This window comes from Ciconia boyciana, chromosome 17, assembly GCF_034638445.1.
Source record: "Ciconia boyciana chromosome 17, ASM3463844v1, whole genome shotgun sequence".
NCBI classification, from domain to species: Eukaryota; Metazoa; Chordata; class Aves; order Ciconiiformes; family Ciconiidae; genus Ciconia; species Ciconia boyciana.
The window spans coordinates 3,644,347-3,661,707 of NC_132950.1; the positions used below are offsets into that span (position 1 = coordinate 3,644,347).

The 17,361-nt window shown below is 42.6% G+C and overlaps 1 protein-coding gene across 1 annotated transcript in view; it reads left to right on the top strand.

Annotated features, from left to right (window-relative positions):
- The window catches only part of MYBBP1A (MYB binding protein 1a), a 62,230-nt gene that overhangs the window by 1,593 nt on the left and 43,276 nt on the right, over positions 1 to 17,361 (top strand). The window contains exons 4-20 of the mRNA XM_072882596.1: positions 307 to 381; positions 812 to 919; positions 1,982 to 2,172; positions 2,463 to 2,630; positions 3,975 to 4,092; positions 6,466 to 6,755; positions 7,722 to 7,829; positions 8,452 to 8,577; positions 9,348 to 9,551; positions 10,150 to 10,258; positions 10,661 to 10,748; positions 11,871 to 12,022; positions 12,836 to 12,925; positions 13,598 to 13,738; positions 14,441 to 14,605; positions 15,669 to 15,826; positions 16,679 to 16,813. Of these exons, the coding sequence (XP_072738697.1) occupies positions 307 to 381; positions 812 to 919; positions 1,982 to 2,172; positions 2,463 to 2,630; positions 3,975 to 4,092; positions 6,466 to 6,755; positions 7,722 to 7,829; positions 8,452 to 8,577; positions 9,348 to 9,551; positions 10,150 to 10,258; positions 10,661 to 10,748; positions 11,871 to 12,022; positions 12,836 to 12,925; positions 13,598 to 13,738; positions 14,441 to 14,605; positions 15,669 to 15,826; positions 16,679 to 16,813 (2,426 nt within the window). The remainder of the gene's footprint in view (positions 1 to 306; positions 382 to 811; positions 920 to 1,981; positions 2,173 to 2,462; positions 2,631 to 3,974; positions 4,093 to 6,465; positions 6,756 to 7,721; positions 7,830 to 8,451; positions 8,578 to 9,347; positions 9,552 to 10,149; positions 10,259 to 10,660; positions 10,749 to 11,870; positions 12,023 to 12,835; positions 12,926 to 13,597; positions 13,739 to 14,440; positions 14,606 to 15,668; positions 15,827 to 16,678; positions 16,814 to 17,361) is intronic.

The following is a 17,361-nucleotide window of genomic DNA, read 5'->3' on the forward strand; positions in this document are numbered from 1 at the left end:
CTATAGTTTTGGGGTTCTTGCTAAGGCAAATGACCGTAATGAAATAACAGAAATATATGTAAAAACTGGAAGTTGATGACATTGTCATCTGGCCCTGTTTTGGCTGAGATTCATCTGTGTGACAGAAAGATAATTTAGGACAGTTCTTAAAGAGTGCAGGGGGTTGCTTTTCAGTGTGTTATCTTCATAGGGCAGGTTGTTCAAGGCTAGATCTTCCAGCCATCTTGTTCCACTGATCAGAGCTGTAGCTGAACGTGAAATCTAAGTGAAGTGGGTTTTTAATCCCCTTTTATTTTTCCTTTTCAGAAATTTGTGAGAAGTGCTGCTTTCGGAAACTTTTTTGGAGTTATGGCTCTGTTTCAATCTGGCCGTCTCATCAAGGTAACATTACCGTTCTTACGTTGTTTGTCAGTACTGGTTCTAGGGCTGTCTGAAGTAGAGAGAGGATCTAGAGAGAAAGGCTGGGTCATCGGCTGTTCAATGAGATGGGATTTGAAGCATCAAGTTCAGTTCATTTCATTTGCATTATCCATGGACTTTTTGTGCCTTTTAAGTGCCTGTTCCTGACTAGAATGTAGGAACTGTGTCAGATAGTACAGGAGCTTCCTACCTCTCCTGGAAGGAAGGGATCTGTTGCCATATACAGCCAGAAAACACCGTTTTGGAAAAAGCTGAGTGGCCTATCAGGAAGCAATTGTGTAGGTTTCTTATTACAAGTAGGCGTAAGGGTCTCAAGAGTGGATTATTGCCTGAGCCTTCAGCTTAATCTTTGATATATGTCCTCTGGTTTTGGCTTATCTTTCCTTTCTAGGACCGGAAAGCTCTGCTGGAGAGCATCCAGCTTCTCCAGCAGCTGGCGCATCACCAAGCACACCTCAGAGATCTCCCTCGCAAAACTCTTATCGACATCATGTCTGAGGTATAGCCACAGCACGTGGTGGGTGGGAGGAAGGAGGACTTTGCTTCGGGGACCAGTTTTTCCTTAGTTTGTTCATAGTTGAAAGTTAAAGGGGGGTGTGGAAGAGTGAGTTTAAACTGTGGGAGCTGTTTCCTTTATTGTTTGTGGGCAGATGCTTTTATTCTGGGAAGGATGCTCTGGTTTAGCTTAGTCTGATTTCATCATGGACAAACCTGTAGTCTGTTTTTTTCCCAGTTGACTTGCTTGGGTGGTTAGACTGTCTGCTCTTTTGAATAGAAGTATGCTGAAAACTCTGGACAGCAAACCTTCTTTTTTATGCACCAAGCCTGGGCCTAAGGTTGAATTTTGGGTTGTTGGGAGTGAAAGGATGTAGGGACAAGGCATAAAGAAACTCTGAGTATGTAGTAAAAGAAAAAAGTTTGTTTATTTCCTTCTTTTATATGGATATTGTTTGTAGATGTGACTAACAGTGTTAAATCAAAATTAAATAATGTTTTGTGTGGAAGTGTTCTGGGCCATTTAGTCTTGATGTTAGGTTTAAATGTATTTTGAATTCAATCTTTAAAAAATACAAATTAAAGCAGTTTTTGTGCATTTCTTATTTTATTGATGAAAATGTTGGATCCATTTTTCTCTAAAACCATTGAACACAGTTTTTTACCAACAAATCTTATTGAAACAAGTAACTTATTTTTGGGAAATAGAATTAAAAGCTAATACAAGAGTGTTTCCTCCTCCCTGGACTGCACGGCTATACAGACAGGAGCAGTCAGACAGCAAGAGAACAATTGCAGCTGGAGTCAGTTGACCAGAATTGCTATCTGATGACAACATATTGTACTACTCCACATGGTTAAGCACCTGGGGGCTGTATGGCAGTACTGGACACATCCATTATTTATTTTTGGTCGTGTCACCATAAGGACTATTTCTAAAGTTTCCAGAACACTGCAAGCTTTTACTAAAATGCCCTGCAATGCAGATATTTTAATATACTACACAGCAAGTTAGTAAAATGCCCTCAGATGTTTCTCATATGCTCTCACCTTCATTCCTGTCTAGGTTCCTGAAACTGTGTTTGAGGAGGTCCTGTTTGGCATCTTGCAAAGTGACCTCGCTTCAGCTTTCACATCTCCAGAGAACCTGCACCTTTTGCTTGTGGGCATACAGAAATTCCCTGGTGTTCTGAAACCTAAAAATCTGAAGAAGCTGTTTGGCTCACCTACTGTTGTAAATGAGGAAAATATTCCCAGGTAAGTTATTAAATAAGGAGCATTAAATGCAACATTCTCAGTCTCTTGGCTAGCAGTGAGAGAAATGTGGCTTTCATTCAGATACCTGCCTGTATTTGCCACTGCAGGTGCTGCTAAGGGTTAGGCGCTAACTGTTATGCAGGTTCCTAAATTATAGCTCTGTCATTTCTCCCAAGAGGCATAGCCTGCAGTGCTCAGGAAATGTTCTGTGTCCTTCAGCAGGATGAATTTGGCCTTCAGCAATCCCCTTCCAGGCCAGATCTCTCGCATTATTTTCTTTCTTCTTCTAGACTTGTAGAGCTTCTGCAAAGTGCTGCCAAGTCTGAGAAGAAGGACAAGAAATTGCCCAGTGTTGTGTTTGATTTGCTACAAGTTTCACTGAAGGAAAATGCCTTTGAACTGTTCTGGAAAGAAGGTGTGGAGAATAGGCTATTGAAGGAGAAATCGGGACCCGTGAGGTTTGTTTTAACATACATTGTTGTTTTCCATATCATCCTTCTGTTTCTTGCCCCAGTCTTTCTGCTGCCCTATGGTAGGGTGGAGCATATGGTTTCTCATGAACAATGTGAGAACGCTTGTTTTTGGTTATTTAGGTATTCATGAGAAATTTTATAGGGAGCCTAAATCCAGGAGTTAGTAAGATTTATTTTAGAATTGTGACATATAACAAATTTGAGGTTAAATTTAACTAGGACAGCACATAAAGGTGTCCCTCATTGGGCATAAAGGTGTCTTAAATCTATAGCTTGCTCCTACAAGACTCGTCAGAGGAGCTGTACTGTCCCTTTCTCTCTAAGTGGTTGAGAGGGAGAGTCATTTGGCTTTGTTTGCATGGTTTAAGAAGGATAGCTCCTGTGTAGACAAACCCTAGTTCTGAAATTTGTGTCTAATACTGCTGAACTTGTGCTTTGTGGGGTGGACTGAATTAAAATGCCTGGATATGTTTGGATTCTGACATGGTCCATTTTTTAAGTAGGATATGGCTGTGGCTGACATCATAACAGCAACTATTTCAGCCCCTTTTCCAAGTCTAATGCTAGATCTTTGTAGGGTTATTTGTCTGTTGACACTCATGCTGTATAAAAATTATGCAAAAGCAGGAATACAAATCTGTGAGCATTTGGGGGAAGCATAATTTGATTTGGACCATAGCAAGGCAGTCTGTGGCCAGGTTTAAATCTTTCTTAGCTCAAGAGTTGTGGAAGTGCACCTACAAAAAAATTTCTTAACATATTACATGAGTATATGTGAAAATAAAACATTTTCCAAGCCTGAGCAGTTTAAGTCTTCTTTTACTTCTTGAGTAAGTCTGAAAATACCCTTTGTATGCTCAGAAGTGTTGCTTTTTTAGCCTGATTTCCTCCAGAAATGAGGCTAGTGCTGTCTGTTTAATAACTCCTGAGCCCATTAGACAATTTTGATCAAATTTGACAGCAAGTTGCTGTCAAAACTAACTAAATTTGTGTAGTCAAAAACTAAGTAAGTTTTTATTAGGCCTGTGGAAATAAAATATCTGGGGAGAAGAGATCGAGAAAGTGGATTGAGGAAGGAACTGCTAGTGAGGACTCATCTATTTCTAGACAGCAGAGGACCCGCTATGGGGAGCGATCTTAGCAGCTATGCTAGTCGGAAGAAAAGCTTTGGGCAGTAGGATTTTTGAACAGAGGATCCATGAATTTTTGACTTCTGCCTTCCTGCATCCTCCATGTAGCCTGCCCCACCACTTCTTCTCTGTCTTAACCCTTGTGTGTGGCTTTAGTGCTGTGCCTCTACCTGAGGGAATCTTCTTTGTTTCCACTCAGTTACATGTGCTACCGGTTGCTGGGCAGTGCTCTCCCCTTGTTGTCTCTGGATCAGCTACAGATGGTTCTCAAAGGGAAGGTGATGCAGCACTATGGAGAACACGTGGTAACGACTCAGGTAGGTCTTCTGAAAGTACTCGTGCTCAGGGCTAAAGACCCTGTGCTGAGCAGAAGTCCTCTCTGCCCCCTTTTCTAGTTTCACATTGTCGTGTATAAAAAAAGTTTATGTAATTTTAGACCTTGGACTCTTTCTAAAAGCAAGGTTATTGTATGACCACTGGTTGCAGTGGGCTGAGTATAGACTGTGTTTAATCGTCATTGCCTATTTGTGTATTTTTTGTTCAGACTTATTTTAAGGGTTTTGAAATGGTTCAGCACTGACCCACCTGCTTTCGTTGATGTTGCTGGGAAAGCTCTAATGATGGGGGAAGCAGAGGAAGGGCAGCCCTCAGCATATTGACGATGTCATATGTCATCCTTTAACAGTCCTTTTGATTTTGTGTGTCCAGAAGCTCCTTTTTGTCTGTCATTGTGCTGGGTGTTGCATGAACATTTGAAGGCAAAGACAAAAACGGACAACTCGTGCTTTTGTTTATGTTAGTGCTTGTTTCAATAAGAACAAATTTTATTTGGGAATTGGATTTTGTAACTCCTCTTCCTCCTTCCCTCCTGGGAAGCCAGCAAACAACACGGCCCTGCAACAAAGGGAGGAAGAATAAAAGGGGAATACTGATAAAAACAGGCTTTGGCTTGGGTTTTTGTGGTAACATAATCCTAAGCCTCCTCATGTGGGCCCAAAAGTCATTTCCCTCTCTTGGGAGGAGTAGGACTTTCCAGTCTTTCTGTTCTGGTATCAAAGCAGCAATAGATACGCGGGTTTGCTCTGAAAATAATGCTTACCATGGTGTCTCCCTGTGTGGACCAACTTTCTTCAGGGTTTATCCACTCACTTAGTTCTTTTCCTGTTTCTTGCTTTTTATGCTTGTTGCACGGTGAATTAGGCTGTGTTCTTCCATGTGCATCAAAAAATTTGTTAATTCCTGTCTGAAATGTACAAATCCACTGACGACAATGACTGACTAAATGGAAGGAGAAACCCCTAATATTGTTGATGATGAGGAGGTAGAAAAGATCTAGTGTGAAGTTGTTGTTTTTGTGGGTTTGTTTTGTTTTATTCCTTGTCACAGGTTGTTTGTTTTGGAAAGCAAATACTGTTATCTTGTACTTTCTTATGGGATTCTGGTTGTTGTTGGAGATGGAACTAGACAAAGCTTGAGTCTGATATTTACTGACAGTTATCTTCCTGAATCCACTTTTTTCAACAGGGGAGCAAATGTACTTGATTTGCTTTTGTTGAGAGATGATTGATGAAACCCCTGTTGTGAGTTATTAGCCTATTTACAGCAGTCTCTCCTGGAGTTTTTCTCCCAGTTTTCATAATGATGTACAAGTATTGAGTTCCCTAAAGGTGGAAGCAGGAGCTTGCTAAGTTGTGTGAGATTTCCTGTGGGGGTATTTATCTTATAATTGGATGGATTTGTAGTTAATTAGGAATTTATAGCCCCTTTATTTAAAAGAACAGTGTTCCATAGACTTTCGTTACTGTTTCTGCTCCCACCAGGTCACTGTGTTGATCGTGATACTATACCAAACAAGTTGTTTTATTAATTTATGAAAGTCACATTGAATTTTTGGAACGAAGCCACAGCTTGCCCTCTTCAAGGTTTCTCCAGTTAACCTTTTGCTTTTTTCCAGAACAAATGAGTGGAATTGAACACTGTGGGCTATGAAAGAACATAAGGAAATGTGATGTGTGGTGAGATGGGACATGTTCTGGTGGTCTGCATGCTGCTGGACAGTGTTCCAAGGCCAGCAGCCTACCAGCTGTATGCCTTGCAGATCAGTGGCAGGACTGAGGATAGGACTTAGCACAAAACAGCAACACCTCAGGGATATGGTTTTTAGGTTAAACATGTCAACTCCCCCTCCTTTCAGAATGCCTCAACACTTCTGAGGCACCAGGGAGAGGAGGTGGGATTTGTTCTACCCACTGTAGGTCAGCAAGCTCCAGGGCTGCTAGATGAGACTGGAATTGATGTGGGGGAGTTTCCAAATTGAGAGAAACTCTAAGGCAGATAATGTGAGAAACACCCTGGACTTTCACCCAAAATAAGAGCTGATCGGCCTAGGAGCTTAGCTGCACTAGCCAGCATGTGGTCCAGCCCACTGAAGCCAGACTGTTAGGGAAGGTGCAAATTAAAGGGTTGAAGTTGGTACATGACAGGATTCTGTGGTTGCTTACAGTGGTTGCTCCTATGTGAGGAAGACCATGACGTGAAATTGATGAGCTGCTGTATGCCTTATGACAAATGTTCAGGCACGTGACTTTAATTTACTTACTGCAGGCAAATCTGTAAAGTGATTTGTACTTACAAAGACACTCAGACTCAGCGTGAGGTTCCTGACCTGCTTGTTTGACTGTGTTTTTCAGCTTCCAGACCGATTTAAGTTTGCTCCAGAGATGGAAGGATATATAGACGAATTTCTGAACGGCTGTGATGACCTGGAGAGGCAGCTGGCAGTGATGATCGGCTTCTCTACTCTCACCAATCAAGGCTATCCAGTGTTGTCCAGCTCTTCCAGGGTAGTCAGACACCTGCAGCCAGTGGCATTGCAAAAATACGTTGACTGGCTCAAAGACATGTTCCTCAGGCCAGACTTTGACTGTTGTTTAGACTTCTCAAGTAACCGGCAAAAACAGAACCAGGAAAATGTAAACATGTGAGTGTATAGGTGATGCACCTTCCTCTTCTCTTTCTGTTTTGTGGTTAAAGTAGCTACCTGTGTGAAGTCTGGTTTGGACAGCCAACGTTTGCTGGTTCCCTTGCCATGAGTTGACGATTGTCGCCTGTTCTATTTCCTCTGTCCCAGAAGGTTTAGCCCCAGCATCTGACTCTTTTGCTGGGACAAAATTCAATTCTGCAAATAGGAGCAATTCTGCAAATAGGAGCAAGGTTCTTACCTACGGTGAGAACCAACCAGCCTGACCAAAGCAGGCTGGATCACTGAAGAAGCCTTTTCTCTTGTTCCTCTAGCCCTGACAGCTGCTTTGGCAAAAATGTCCAGTGGCTTCCTTTTTCTCTACAGACTCTCAGGTCTTTGTAGGAATTGTGCATCCCTTTTATCTGACTATTAGCCTGGCCTGAGTGCTCTCGTTTCCTTGGCCCACAGCAAAGCACCCACTTGCATGTCTCAAGAGTAGCCTGTAAATACTTATATCCTTGATAGGCATTTGTAGCAATTTCCAGCCAGGAAAACTTCCCAAGAGAAAGTTCTATCCTCCTTGGCACTGCTGCTCGCCGAATACCCACAACTTGGTGCTGTGGGTACTGGGTTACTTGCAGGGGCTTCTTCCAAAGAAGATGTAAGTTAAAATGGTATGTCTGTGTGTTACTTGTCAGTAGAGTGAGATCATAAGTGCAGTACTGCAACTCTTGAAGTGCTTTTTGGTAGACTGCAGTACCTCAGTGGGGTAAATAGACTGTCTTTTGCATAGTAAAAAGCAAACTTGAGAAGATTATATCTCTTCTTACGTACCTGTTGCTTTCTTACTACGTAACTTTGCCATCTTCAGTGTAAAGCCTCTAAATAACTGAAAGTCATCTCCCATTGCAGTGGATTGTGTGGTTTGTGTGTATTTTGGGATAGTGTTCAAACTATTGATTGTGTCTGCTTCCTTATTGAAAGGGCACAACATAAGATTGCTCGATTAAGAAAATGGATCATCCACCGACTTGCTAACATCATTGAAAGTCCAGTGAAAAAGGAAGAGAGCCTTGTGATGGACATTTCCAGGTAAGAATGATTTAAAGACTTAATGCCACATATGCTTGGCATAATTCTGTTTAGCTCTACAACAATATTCCAAGTAAGCTGTCCCCATGACATTAGGCAAATTCAGTAGTGGAAATATTCCATAACATACATTGTTTAGGAGACTAGGTGCTGTTTTCAAAATACCTTCTGCAAACTTGGACAGCCTCTTGTCGTAAGTAGTTCAGGCACTTAAAATCTCCTTAGTCCCATTTGTTTTCAGTAAATTTTAGGTTCCTGGTTACCTAGACTGCTTGAAGATACTACTTCTTATCTTTGCATCAGGTCTTAATAAGTATTTATCTGTCAGTTTAAAAGTCTTGGAGAATATGACCCAAATCTGACAGTCTGAATATTGTGTTGTGTGGCCTCAAGTGTTGGCACTTCACTTTTGTGAAGTCCTGAGCATCCTTCTCTCTTCTTTACCTTGTGTACCTTGAGGAAAGGGTCTTATTGTAAATAGTGACTTTTTTTCAGTGGTTGGACAACCTTGAATAAAAATGTTCTGAATATGTGGTGCTATTTGGTTTGCGCACATGGGCTGTTTTTGCTTTGTTATGACCAAGCTGGCTGTTAATTTTGTTCTTGTTTCTGTCCATTCTAGGTTTTGCTTCTTCCATGCTTTCTTTGAGGCTAAGAAAAAGACTTCCCAAATACGTGAGACGAATGTCCTTCCATCAGAGCCTCTAGATGAACAGGCTCATTCAGTGACAGAAAACTACTTCTTTGGGTAAGGATTTTGCTTGCATGTTTTAAGCTTGGAAATTTCACTTTTTTCCTGAGGATAAGATCAGCCTGTGAATGGCAGGGCAAGAGATTTGGGATTGTGAGCTGCTATTGGAGCATTTGTTTGACTCCAGGACCAGGGAATGGCTTTTTTTAGAGATCCTAGATGGATTTCCCAAAGATTCTTATGTTTTGTCCAATAAAAACATAATTTTGCATGGCAAACCTGCTGAGTATGTGTGTGATGATCAGGTAGGTGTAGAGTTCAGCTCAGACTGCTTTTTGTGGTAAGATATCCATTGCCTCTATTGCAAGCCAGAAGTGAAAGGACCCAAGAGAGAGGTGGTGGGGTTGTGTGGGTTGCTGTTGGCTTTCTGTCCCCTCTGCATGCAAGCTGCTGGTGGCTCCACAGTCCTCCCTGTACTAAGGGAGATGGGGTTGGTAATAATACTTGTAGGTGATTGCTAAAGCTGGTGCTCCAGCCTTGGTAGGGGGAAAGCAGAGGACATGGTGGGACGCAGAGTGGGAAACAACTGAGAATAAGTCAGTGTCCTTAGGGCTACCAGGTGTACTTGGGGACACCAAGACAGTGAGCTATACATTAATGTGCTTGGATACATGCATGGGTTGAAACTTAGGCCCTGTGAATCTGGGTTGCAATGAGTGACTAGAGCTCTGGGATGAGAGTGCTCTACCGGTGGGCATTGTTTTGGAAAGTGTGAGGAGGCCATCTGGTTCCTCTGACAGTAACATGCTGGCTGTTTTTCTTTGCAGGTTACTTCAGACTTTAAACACCTTGACTGTTTTGGGGGATACAGCAAAGGCTGCAGCCTTGAGGGAGAAGCACATCCATGGTGTGACTGCAGATGGGAAACTGTGGATCTTTCTCCTTGTCGAGTATGCCAACAAGCTGCTCTCCAGTGAGCATGTCAAAGCTGTGAAGCCTTTTACCAAGGGACAGAGGGATGCCTGGGAGAGGTGAGACTGGGCCAATAAAAGAGAAATTGTATTCTCTCATCCTCCTGCTGTTGTTCTGGCTGCTGTAGCAGAGCCATTGCACGGCAGTGGCAGTTCTATTTCTTCCCTTTGAGTATCCTGCACCTGCGACTAGTTTTCAGGATGCCTCTCTCTTTCTCATCACCCCATTCCTTTCTTCCTGTTCCTTCTGTGAGTTAACTGTGTGTAGGTGGCCATGCCCTTTTCTGTTTTGGCTCATAATCCCTCTCCCAAGCATGATTGTAACTCTGCTAATCTTTTCCCCTAATAATGCCTGTACTAACTTCTCAGTGACGCTTTTCTGGTGCTCTTTTCTGAGCTTGATTTCCCATAAAGGTCTATGCCTTGGCTGCAGTATTAGGAATCTACCCTGTTCCCAAGTGCAGAGGTTTTTATAAGCCACACAAGGTGAGATGCTATTGTTGGGTTAAGATTGTATACTATATGTATGTCCAAGTTCAATAAATTAAATGTTAAGTACAGAAAATGATACTATAGATTTGGTCATGTTTTTAGTCTGATCATAAGAGAGGATTTATCGTTGTTATTGTGAAAGACTCAAAAGGGTTTCTTTCTTCAGAACACTTCAGTCTGCGAAGAATCTGCAGAAGAAGGAAAATAAATCGGACAGTGCCAAAGTCGTTGCTTTCCAGCAACTTCTGCTTTTAATGGCCATTCATCTTTTCAAGGTAAGACCTCTGAAGCATATTTGAGTGGTGTAAAATGGGCTGATAGCTGGGCTTTCTGAACACTGAGCTGGAGGGTTTCTTTGTGTTCAGAGATCCAATCTTTCACAGCCTATGGCTTCTAGAAATGGGCAATTGGCAGCTAATAAACTGTGATTCTTACGCTGACTGTAGACAACTTACAGGGGCAAAGCTTGGCCTGAGCATTAGTTTTGCCCTTGATTTACTGTTGAGTGGAGCAATTTTTACTTAGATTCATATTTTCTTCTGCAGAGGGGTTGTAATAGCTGATTTTAATATCTGTACCTATTTGGAGAGGTCCTTAGATTCGGGGTATATTCCTTCTGTTGCTGTTGGTAGTGCAGAATTCAGAGAGGGTTTTACTGTCTACTTGTGATCAAACAGAATCCATCTGAAACAATGGATGTTCTGAGTGACCTTCTGAGCTGCACAGAGAAGGCATTCAGCAAAGAACCTAAGAAGAAAAAGACTGGTGAGTTCTTCCTCGAGAAAGAAATGGAGTGGGATTGTTAACAGTCTGTCAAAAGACAAAAGATGGCAGTTCTGCATTAGTGAAGCACTCTGACTGCATCTGCTCTAGCTTGATGTAGTTATCCCTAAGAGAATTCCCTCTCCTTCATTCTCCTTCCTTGTCTTTCTAAATCTCTTGTCTCTTGCTTCAGCTCTTTATCCACATAGTCAGTGGGTTGTGTTCCTATGTGCCTCTTAAAGGATAGGTGGGCTTCAGAGCTGGCTGTTGTTCAGATGAGCAGTGTCCAAGGGAGTTCGCTCATTTTTGAGTCCTTGTTCTGTGCTGATCAAGAGCTTGACTGAAGTGGTGGTACCTGCCCGGGTAAAGCTGTGGGCTCTCCTAACAGCCAGTAGGCCTGAAACTTAGTAATTTCAGAGCTCAAGTTCTGGGCAAACTAAATGTGTCCTGTGTGTAGATACAGCCTGTTTGCTGACTTAGGGTAGTTCTTGTTTAGGGCCTGCGGAGCTAGGTTGGAACTTGACCAGGAAAGAACCTGGCTTGGTCTTTTGACTTCCTCTCTAACTGTGGTCTTGTTGTTCTCCTTAAATCTCTGTGTAAATTTGAGGGTACTGTGAAAATAAAACCTGTAATTCTATGGTGCCTTGGTTGTATGTAGATCAGGATTCCCAAACTTTTGAACTAAGGGACCAGTTTCAAATGTCAGCACTTTTCATGCGTTGCTGTGACTCCTGATTTCATTGGAAACACTACAAAATGTACATACTTTTGCTGACTAGCTGCTGATTACTTTAAGGTGGCCGGGTGGGTGTTGCATGGTTTGCAGAACTGCTAATCTAAGTAATGATTTAATGAATAATAGGTTTTGTTACCTGGTAAGGCTTTGCAGTGGCCTAAAGACAATTTCAGGCATGTTTCTCCCTACGGTTAATAGCCTTCCAATACAGCTACAATCTTTAGCTTCACACTTAATTACTTCTGGTCTGTGTTGCTGAATGAGTACTTCTAATAGTCAGCTAGAAGGACTGTCTTTTTTTCCTTGGTGATTTTTTCTGCAGTCTGTTATTGATGTGCCAGTGCCGTGGTTTTGCCCCTTCCTGTCATTGTTTGTTTGTTCCTGTGCAGACAACGCAGAACCAGGATGGGTTGAGGTGATGGTGGAAATCCTCCTCTCCCTCCTTGCCCAGCCCAGCCTACTCATACGTCGGATGTCGAAGAATGTGTTTGTACGGATATGCCCTAACCTGACCAAGAGGGGCTTGCAGCTGATCCTGGATGTAAGTGAGGCACTAGTAGGGTATTGTACTGTTCACCTGTGTTGTCCCTAACAGATGTACAAGCATGTCTCTATTTTCAGGTTAAATAAAAGCCTCCTGGTTAAATAAAAGGTTAAATAAAAGTATCTTACCTTTGTATCTTAAAGTATCTTAACCTAAAAGTATCTTAACCTATTTAAAAGGTTAAATAAAAATATCAGGTTAAATAAAGTCTGACAATGTGTGCTACTGAATTTAAAATGTAGCTTACAGAGAGTTGTTTTGGTTGTTTTTTTGTTTGTTTGTTTCTTTGTTTTATGGGAGCCTGAGATCTGCTAAATTTAAGCTGTATTCTTTGGTAGTTTTAGGCTGAAGGAATTCCTGGGTCAGTTTATATAGCTGGTAGATTTTATATCTGAGTATAAATGGTAACAACCTTTTTCTAGAAAGGCTAAGCCTAGAGGTGCTAAAAATAAGTGACACTGAAAATCTGAATTGGTCGTACCACTGAGTAGGGTGGTGTCTTCTGAGAGAGTAATATGGGGATTGCAAAGATGTGCTGTCAGGTACTTTATACGATGAACATAATACTTCATTTGTAGCAAATCAAAATGTGTGATGTCACCAACCTCTTCAGGTTTCCCCACCTTTTTTGTTACTTATAGAAAGAACTTAGCATATTAACAAACGTGATTTTGTAAGCCAGAAAGTTGAGTGCCCTTACTTACTATTTCATTATTCAACTGGCTTACTGTGCTGAAATTCCTGTCTGTTGTACACAAGAAATGCATCAAAACAAAACACTGAAAAACCACAAGGCCCTCTTTTTTGCAGGTTCTTGACCCATACCAAGAGCAAAATGAAGAAAGTGCTGTTGTTGTGATGGAGGAATCAGACAAAAAGATCAAATCTGCACAGGACACGGTAATTGATGTGCCATTGCCAGTGACAAACACTCTTCAGACCTTCACTGTTTAAAAACAATGTTTCTCCTGATCTGTGGTAATAGACGTAATTGCATTTCTCTCTCTTGAGTAAAATGGGTGTTGCTCTATTAAGATTTATTTTAAAAGTGCAACACACAAATGGCTTGTTGGAAGTGCATGTTTATTAGTCTCTTGGCCTTGAAGGAAAATGCCGTTGTAGGTACGGTGGTTTGAATAGATGACTTCCTGAGAACAAATGGCTGAAATTAGCACAGGCTTCTATTTTTTTACAGCCACAGACCGAATCGTTGCTGTGATGCACAGCCACCTAAATTCAAGATCTTGGGTTTTAAGAACTGCAGAGATTCAAGTCACAAAGCATTACAAGCATTAGCAGAAAGGAGAGTTAGATGGGGGCTGTTACTTCAGATGCTCCTTGGAAGCTTCTTTTTGATACTCATTTAATATGACAGAGAAGTCGGTATTAGGTTCTGCTTTTAGCTCTTGTGAAGATCTGGTATCTCCTTCTCTGAGGTGTCTTTACTTGAATCTGAGGGCTGGAGGCAAGGCAGTGGGGTGAGGGGAGGCTTGAGTTTTTATCTCTGAACACCTGAGAGTTGAGTGGGGCCTGAAGAACGGTGGGGTCAGGGGATGAACTTTTCTTCCTCAGGACGAGGAAGGAAGCGAGGACTCCTCAGATGAAGGCGACACTGAAGAAGAGAATGACAGTGGAGATGAGGAAGAGAATGAAGAAGTTGATGATGATTTTCGCAGTCAGCTGATGAATGTTCTCCAAGCAGGGAATGCATTGGTATGTTTTCACTGCCTACCTTGATACAGGTACCAGGAGGTTTGGGGTGGTGAAAGATTATCTAATACTCACATCCTATCTGAGCCCATGCAGTGATAACCCTGACAGTCATTGTTGTATGGCATTTGAAGCAGGAGGTCAGGATCTTCAAAGCAAGCTGTGGGATTAAGTCACTTGTTCTTTTATTTATTGTTAGTGTGTCTTGAGTGCTTTAGCTTGTCCAGTCTAGCCTGATACAGCTTGTATTCCGGCCTGTAATAAATAAGATTGATATGAACTAAAGCACTGAGATACTGTTACATGGTGCCTGTATTGACTGGCCTGTGTGGAGGAGCGTGATCCCTGTAGGCCACTCTGGAGACTTCTTGTAGCAGCATTGGAGTGTGGTTTAATGATTCCTATAAAGGCTACAGACATAGCAACATATGACACAGAGGGAGTCCGTGTCAAAACCTCAGCCTTTTCCCTCTCCTGATCCTCTAGCTCTACGTGTTAGTACTCTGCAGCCAGGATTACCTGATAGGAAATATGAGCTAGATTTCTCATGGGTCTGAGCATCTGTTTTCCCTCCCCATGTTGTTATTTTGGGTCTAGAGGTAGCTACATCACTACTGTGAGTCTGGTCTTGGCTGAGGTTCTCTCCCCACTGTCTTTTTGAAGTACATGAGATGACATGTTGTTTTTGCATTCTAAAAACAAAAGGGAGGAGATGAGAGTGATGAAGAGCTGGATGATGAGGCTATGATGGCTCTTGACAAGAACATCTCAGCCCTTTTTGCGGAGCAGCAGAAACGGATCCAGGCGAAGAAGGATGAGAAAGACAGGATGCGGAAGGAGAAGATCCTACGGAGGGATTTCAAGATTAAGGTGGGAGATCAGTGTTTGGTGTGAAGACCTCTGGCTTACTAGCACATTAGTTGTAGCCTACTGCATGCCATGAGCTACTTAACTCTGAACAGCTTGGACATTCATGTATGTCATAAGCTCCTGGATGTCGGGACTGGATTGTTCTGTACAGCACCTGGCACAGCAATATCGTGGTCAGTGACTGGGGCTTCACAGACCTACTTCAAAACAGAAAACAAGACTGTGCTTTTAAAAAGTGAACCATGGTTTCCATTTGCAGATCTGAAATGCTTCCATTTATTAGATCCTTCCCTACACATACCCAAAGGCAGGTGCCTGTCAATTTTTGTAAACTGGACAAGCTTGATGTGCCTTACGTTGACATGCATAAAATCCCTCTGGTAATTTTGCAGTATAAGCTTTTTTTTGGCTTATTATGCTAGTAAAATCAGGAGGATTATGATTAGCACTCCCTGGTTATTTGTAGCCGACTGTAATACTGACTTCAGGCCACCTGGTGTCAGCATGGACTGTCCAGGATATTCGGGCATCCAGGGACAGCTCCAGACACTCACTTATAGAAATGTCTGGTGTTAGATTAGCCAAGGTGAAGGCTGAACGGTGTAGCGAGCCATTGGCTTTACTGCATTTTCATTCTGATGCTGTGCTACAAGAGGCTGATTTTATGCTACTGCACTGTCTGGAAGTCAAGGGAGTTTGCCGGGGTGAGAACTATCAGTCAGTGGTGCTAACAGAGATCTGTGCCAAGTTATAGTGACTGCAGGTCTGTCCAGGTGGCAGTGATTCTCATAACTGCTGTTTCTAAATGGTGTCACTGCACAAAATAAAGCTGAAGTCAACAGACAGCCTTTAATCTTCAGTTTCAAATTTTTAATTTTCAGTTTCTCATGCCATAACAGTACATATGATAGCAGAAGGTGTACAGATCTCAGCTGCAAATAGTTTTCTTCAGCCCTCTCCAGCTGCTGTGTAGCCCACTCCAGTTTGAAGGAGCTGCTCTGGGTAGATCCATCATGTTTCCCTGTCTGCCTTAGTTCTCATGTCAGTAACTCTGTGTTTGCAGGTGCTGGACCTGATTGAAGCATTCCTGACTAAGCAATCAGAGAACCCCTTGGTGTTTGACATCATTGAGCCCCTGCTTCGGGTGATTGAACAATGCATGAGCTCAGACTCTGACAAGCAGGAGGTTGACTTTCTCCAGAAAACAGCCAATATCTTCAAGTAAGTGTCGTTAGTCCCCCAGATAACAGGCAGTGGCTTTTAATAGACACCAGTGGTGTTGGTTGAATCCCAGAAGTTGGTCTTTCTAAGACTGAAGGCCATTGCTATGCTTATAGATTGTGTAGAATTAGATTACTAGCACCACACACACACACACAATGCTTAGTCACAACGTGCAGGAAAGAAATTAGGATCTGGGTTTTGTAGTCTAAGGGACTTCAAGTGTCAAACCTGTTTGCAGGTGGAAACCTTAAGAACAAACACTGGTATTGCAGGCACAGTGCCATGTCACTGAATATCTCCACAGGCCTCTGACTTCCGAGTCAGACCATGCAACAACTCCCTAGGCTTACAGGGTTGCTGCTGTGGCTGGAACAAAACTCACAACAAGTTATTACTGAGACAGGCAGAGTGCAAATTCTCTCTGTTCATGGCCAGAAGTGAGGCATGATACAAGCTAGATGCAGACATAATGCATGGTGTGTGTCATGATGTGTCCTCTGCACACTGCTCCGTGACATCCTCAGCGCTGCTCTAAAGCATTTTCAGTGCTGCTCTCTGCCCCTGTTGAGAAGCAGTTCTGCAGTAGCAGGGTTTGAGGCAGCCAATCCCCTTTGTGGGAGCTCTGCAGGAAGGTTGACTCTGATGCTCAGATAGGTGCTTGAAGGCAAAGAGCAGTAAGTCTCCTCACCCTTCTTGCCACAGCAATGACTGCCTCTTTTGCTGCCCACAGCTAGCACCATTTTTGTTTATGTGTCGCCCTGAGCCCAGTGATAAGGGTTCACAGCAATCTGTTTCCCAGAGCTCTTTCTGTAGGTAATGGCTTTGGGTTTGTTTTTAATGCTCTTTCAGGAACTCATTGTGCCAAACTAAGCAGTACTGCAAGAGAGTGGATGCCCTGCAAGAAGATTTGCACGCTTTTGTGGAGAGGCTTGTGAAGAAAGCCTGCAAGCACACTAACTCTTCAGTGGCTCTCTATTATTTCAGGTGAGTGTTCAAAAGGAGCGTCTCTACTTGGTGCTGTGGGCTGGTCTGTAAGCAGGCATAATGTTGCGTGTTAAAACAGTCCAGAGAAGTGAGAGACTCGATGAAGGCTAGGTGCCAGCATCTGTGTCTTACGTGAGGACTAGTCAGTCATCCTGGTAGTCTGAAGCACTTTCAAACAGATGTCCATTTTTTGGTGATCATCTCGTATGGGCTCTGTGATACAGAAATGGTGTGGTATCAGCTTTGCTGATAGTGATGGGAAGCGCTTCCTTGAGGCTTCATTGGGGAGTAATGCATTGTGTGTGATTCAGTGCGGGGATGAGTGTAATTTATAGGGAATCTGTAATCATTCTGTAAATACAGCGGTTTACTGTCCCCATGATAGCACAATGAGGACAATAATGATTATGAGTCCTGACTGTACATACCAGTATTCACTCCTTTGCTGCTGAATACGAGTGGGTTAGGATAAGCCATATGTGTATTTGTTAGGAAACATGAGCAGTCTTGCTGTTTCCTGGTGTAAATGGGAGTGCCATTTACCAGTA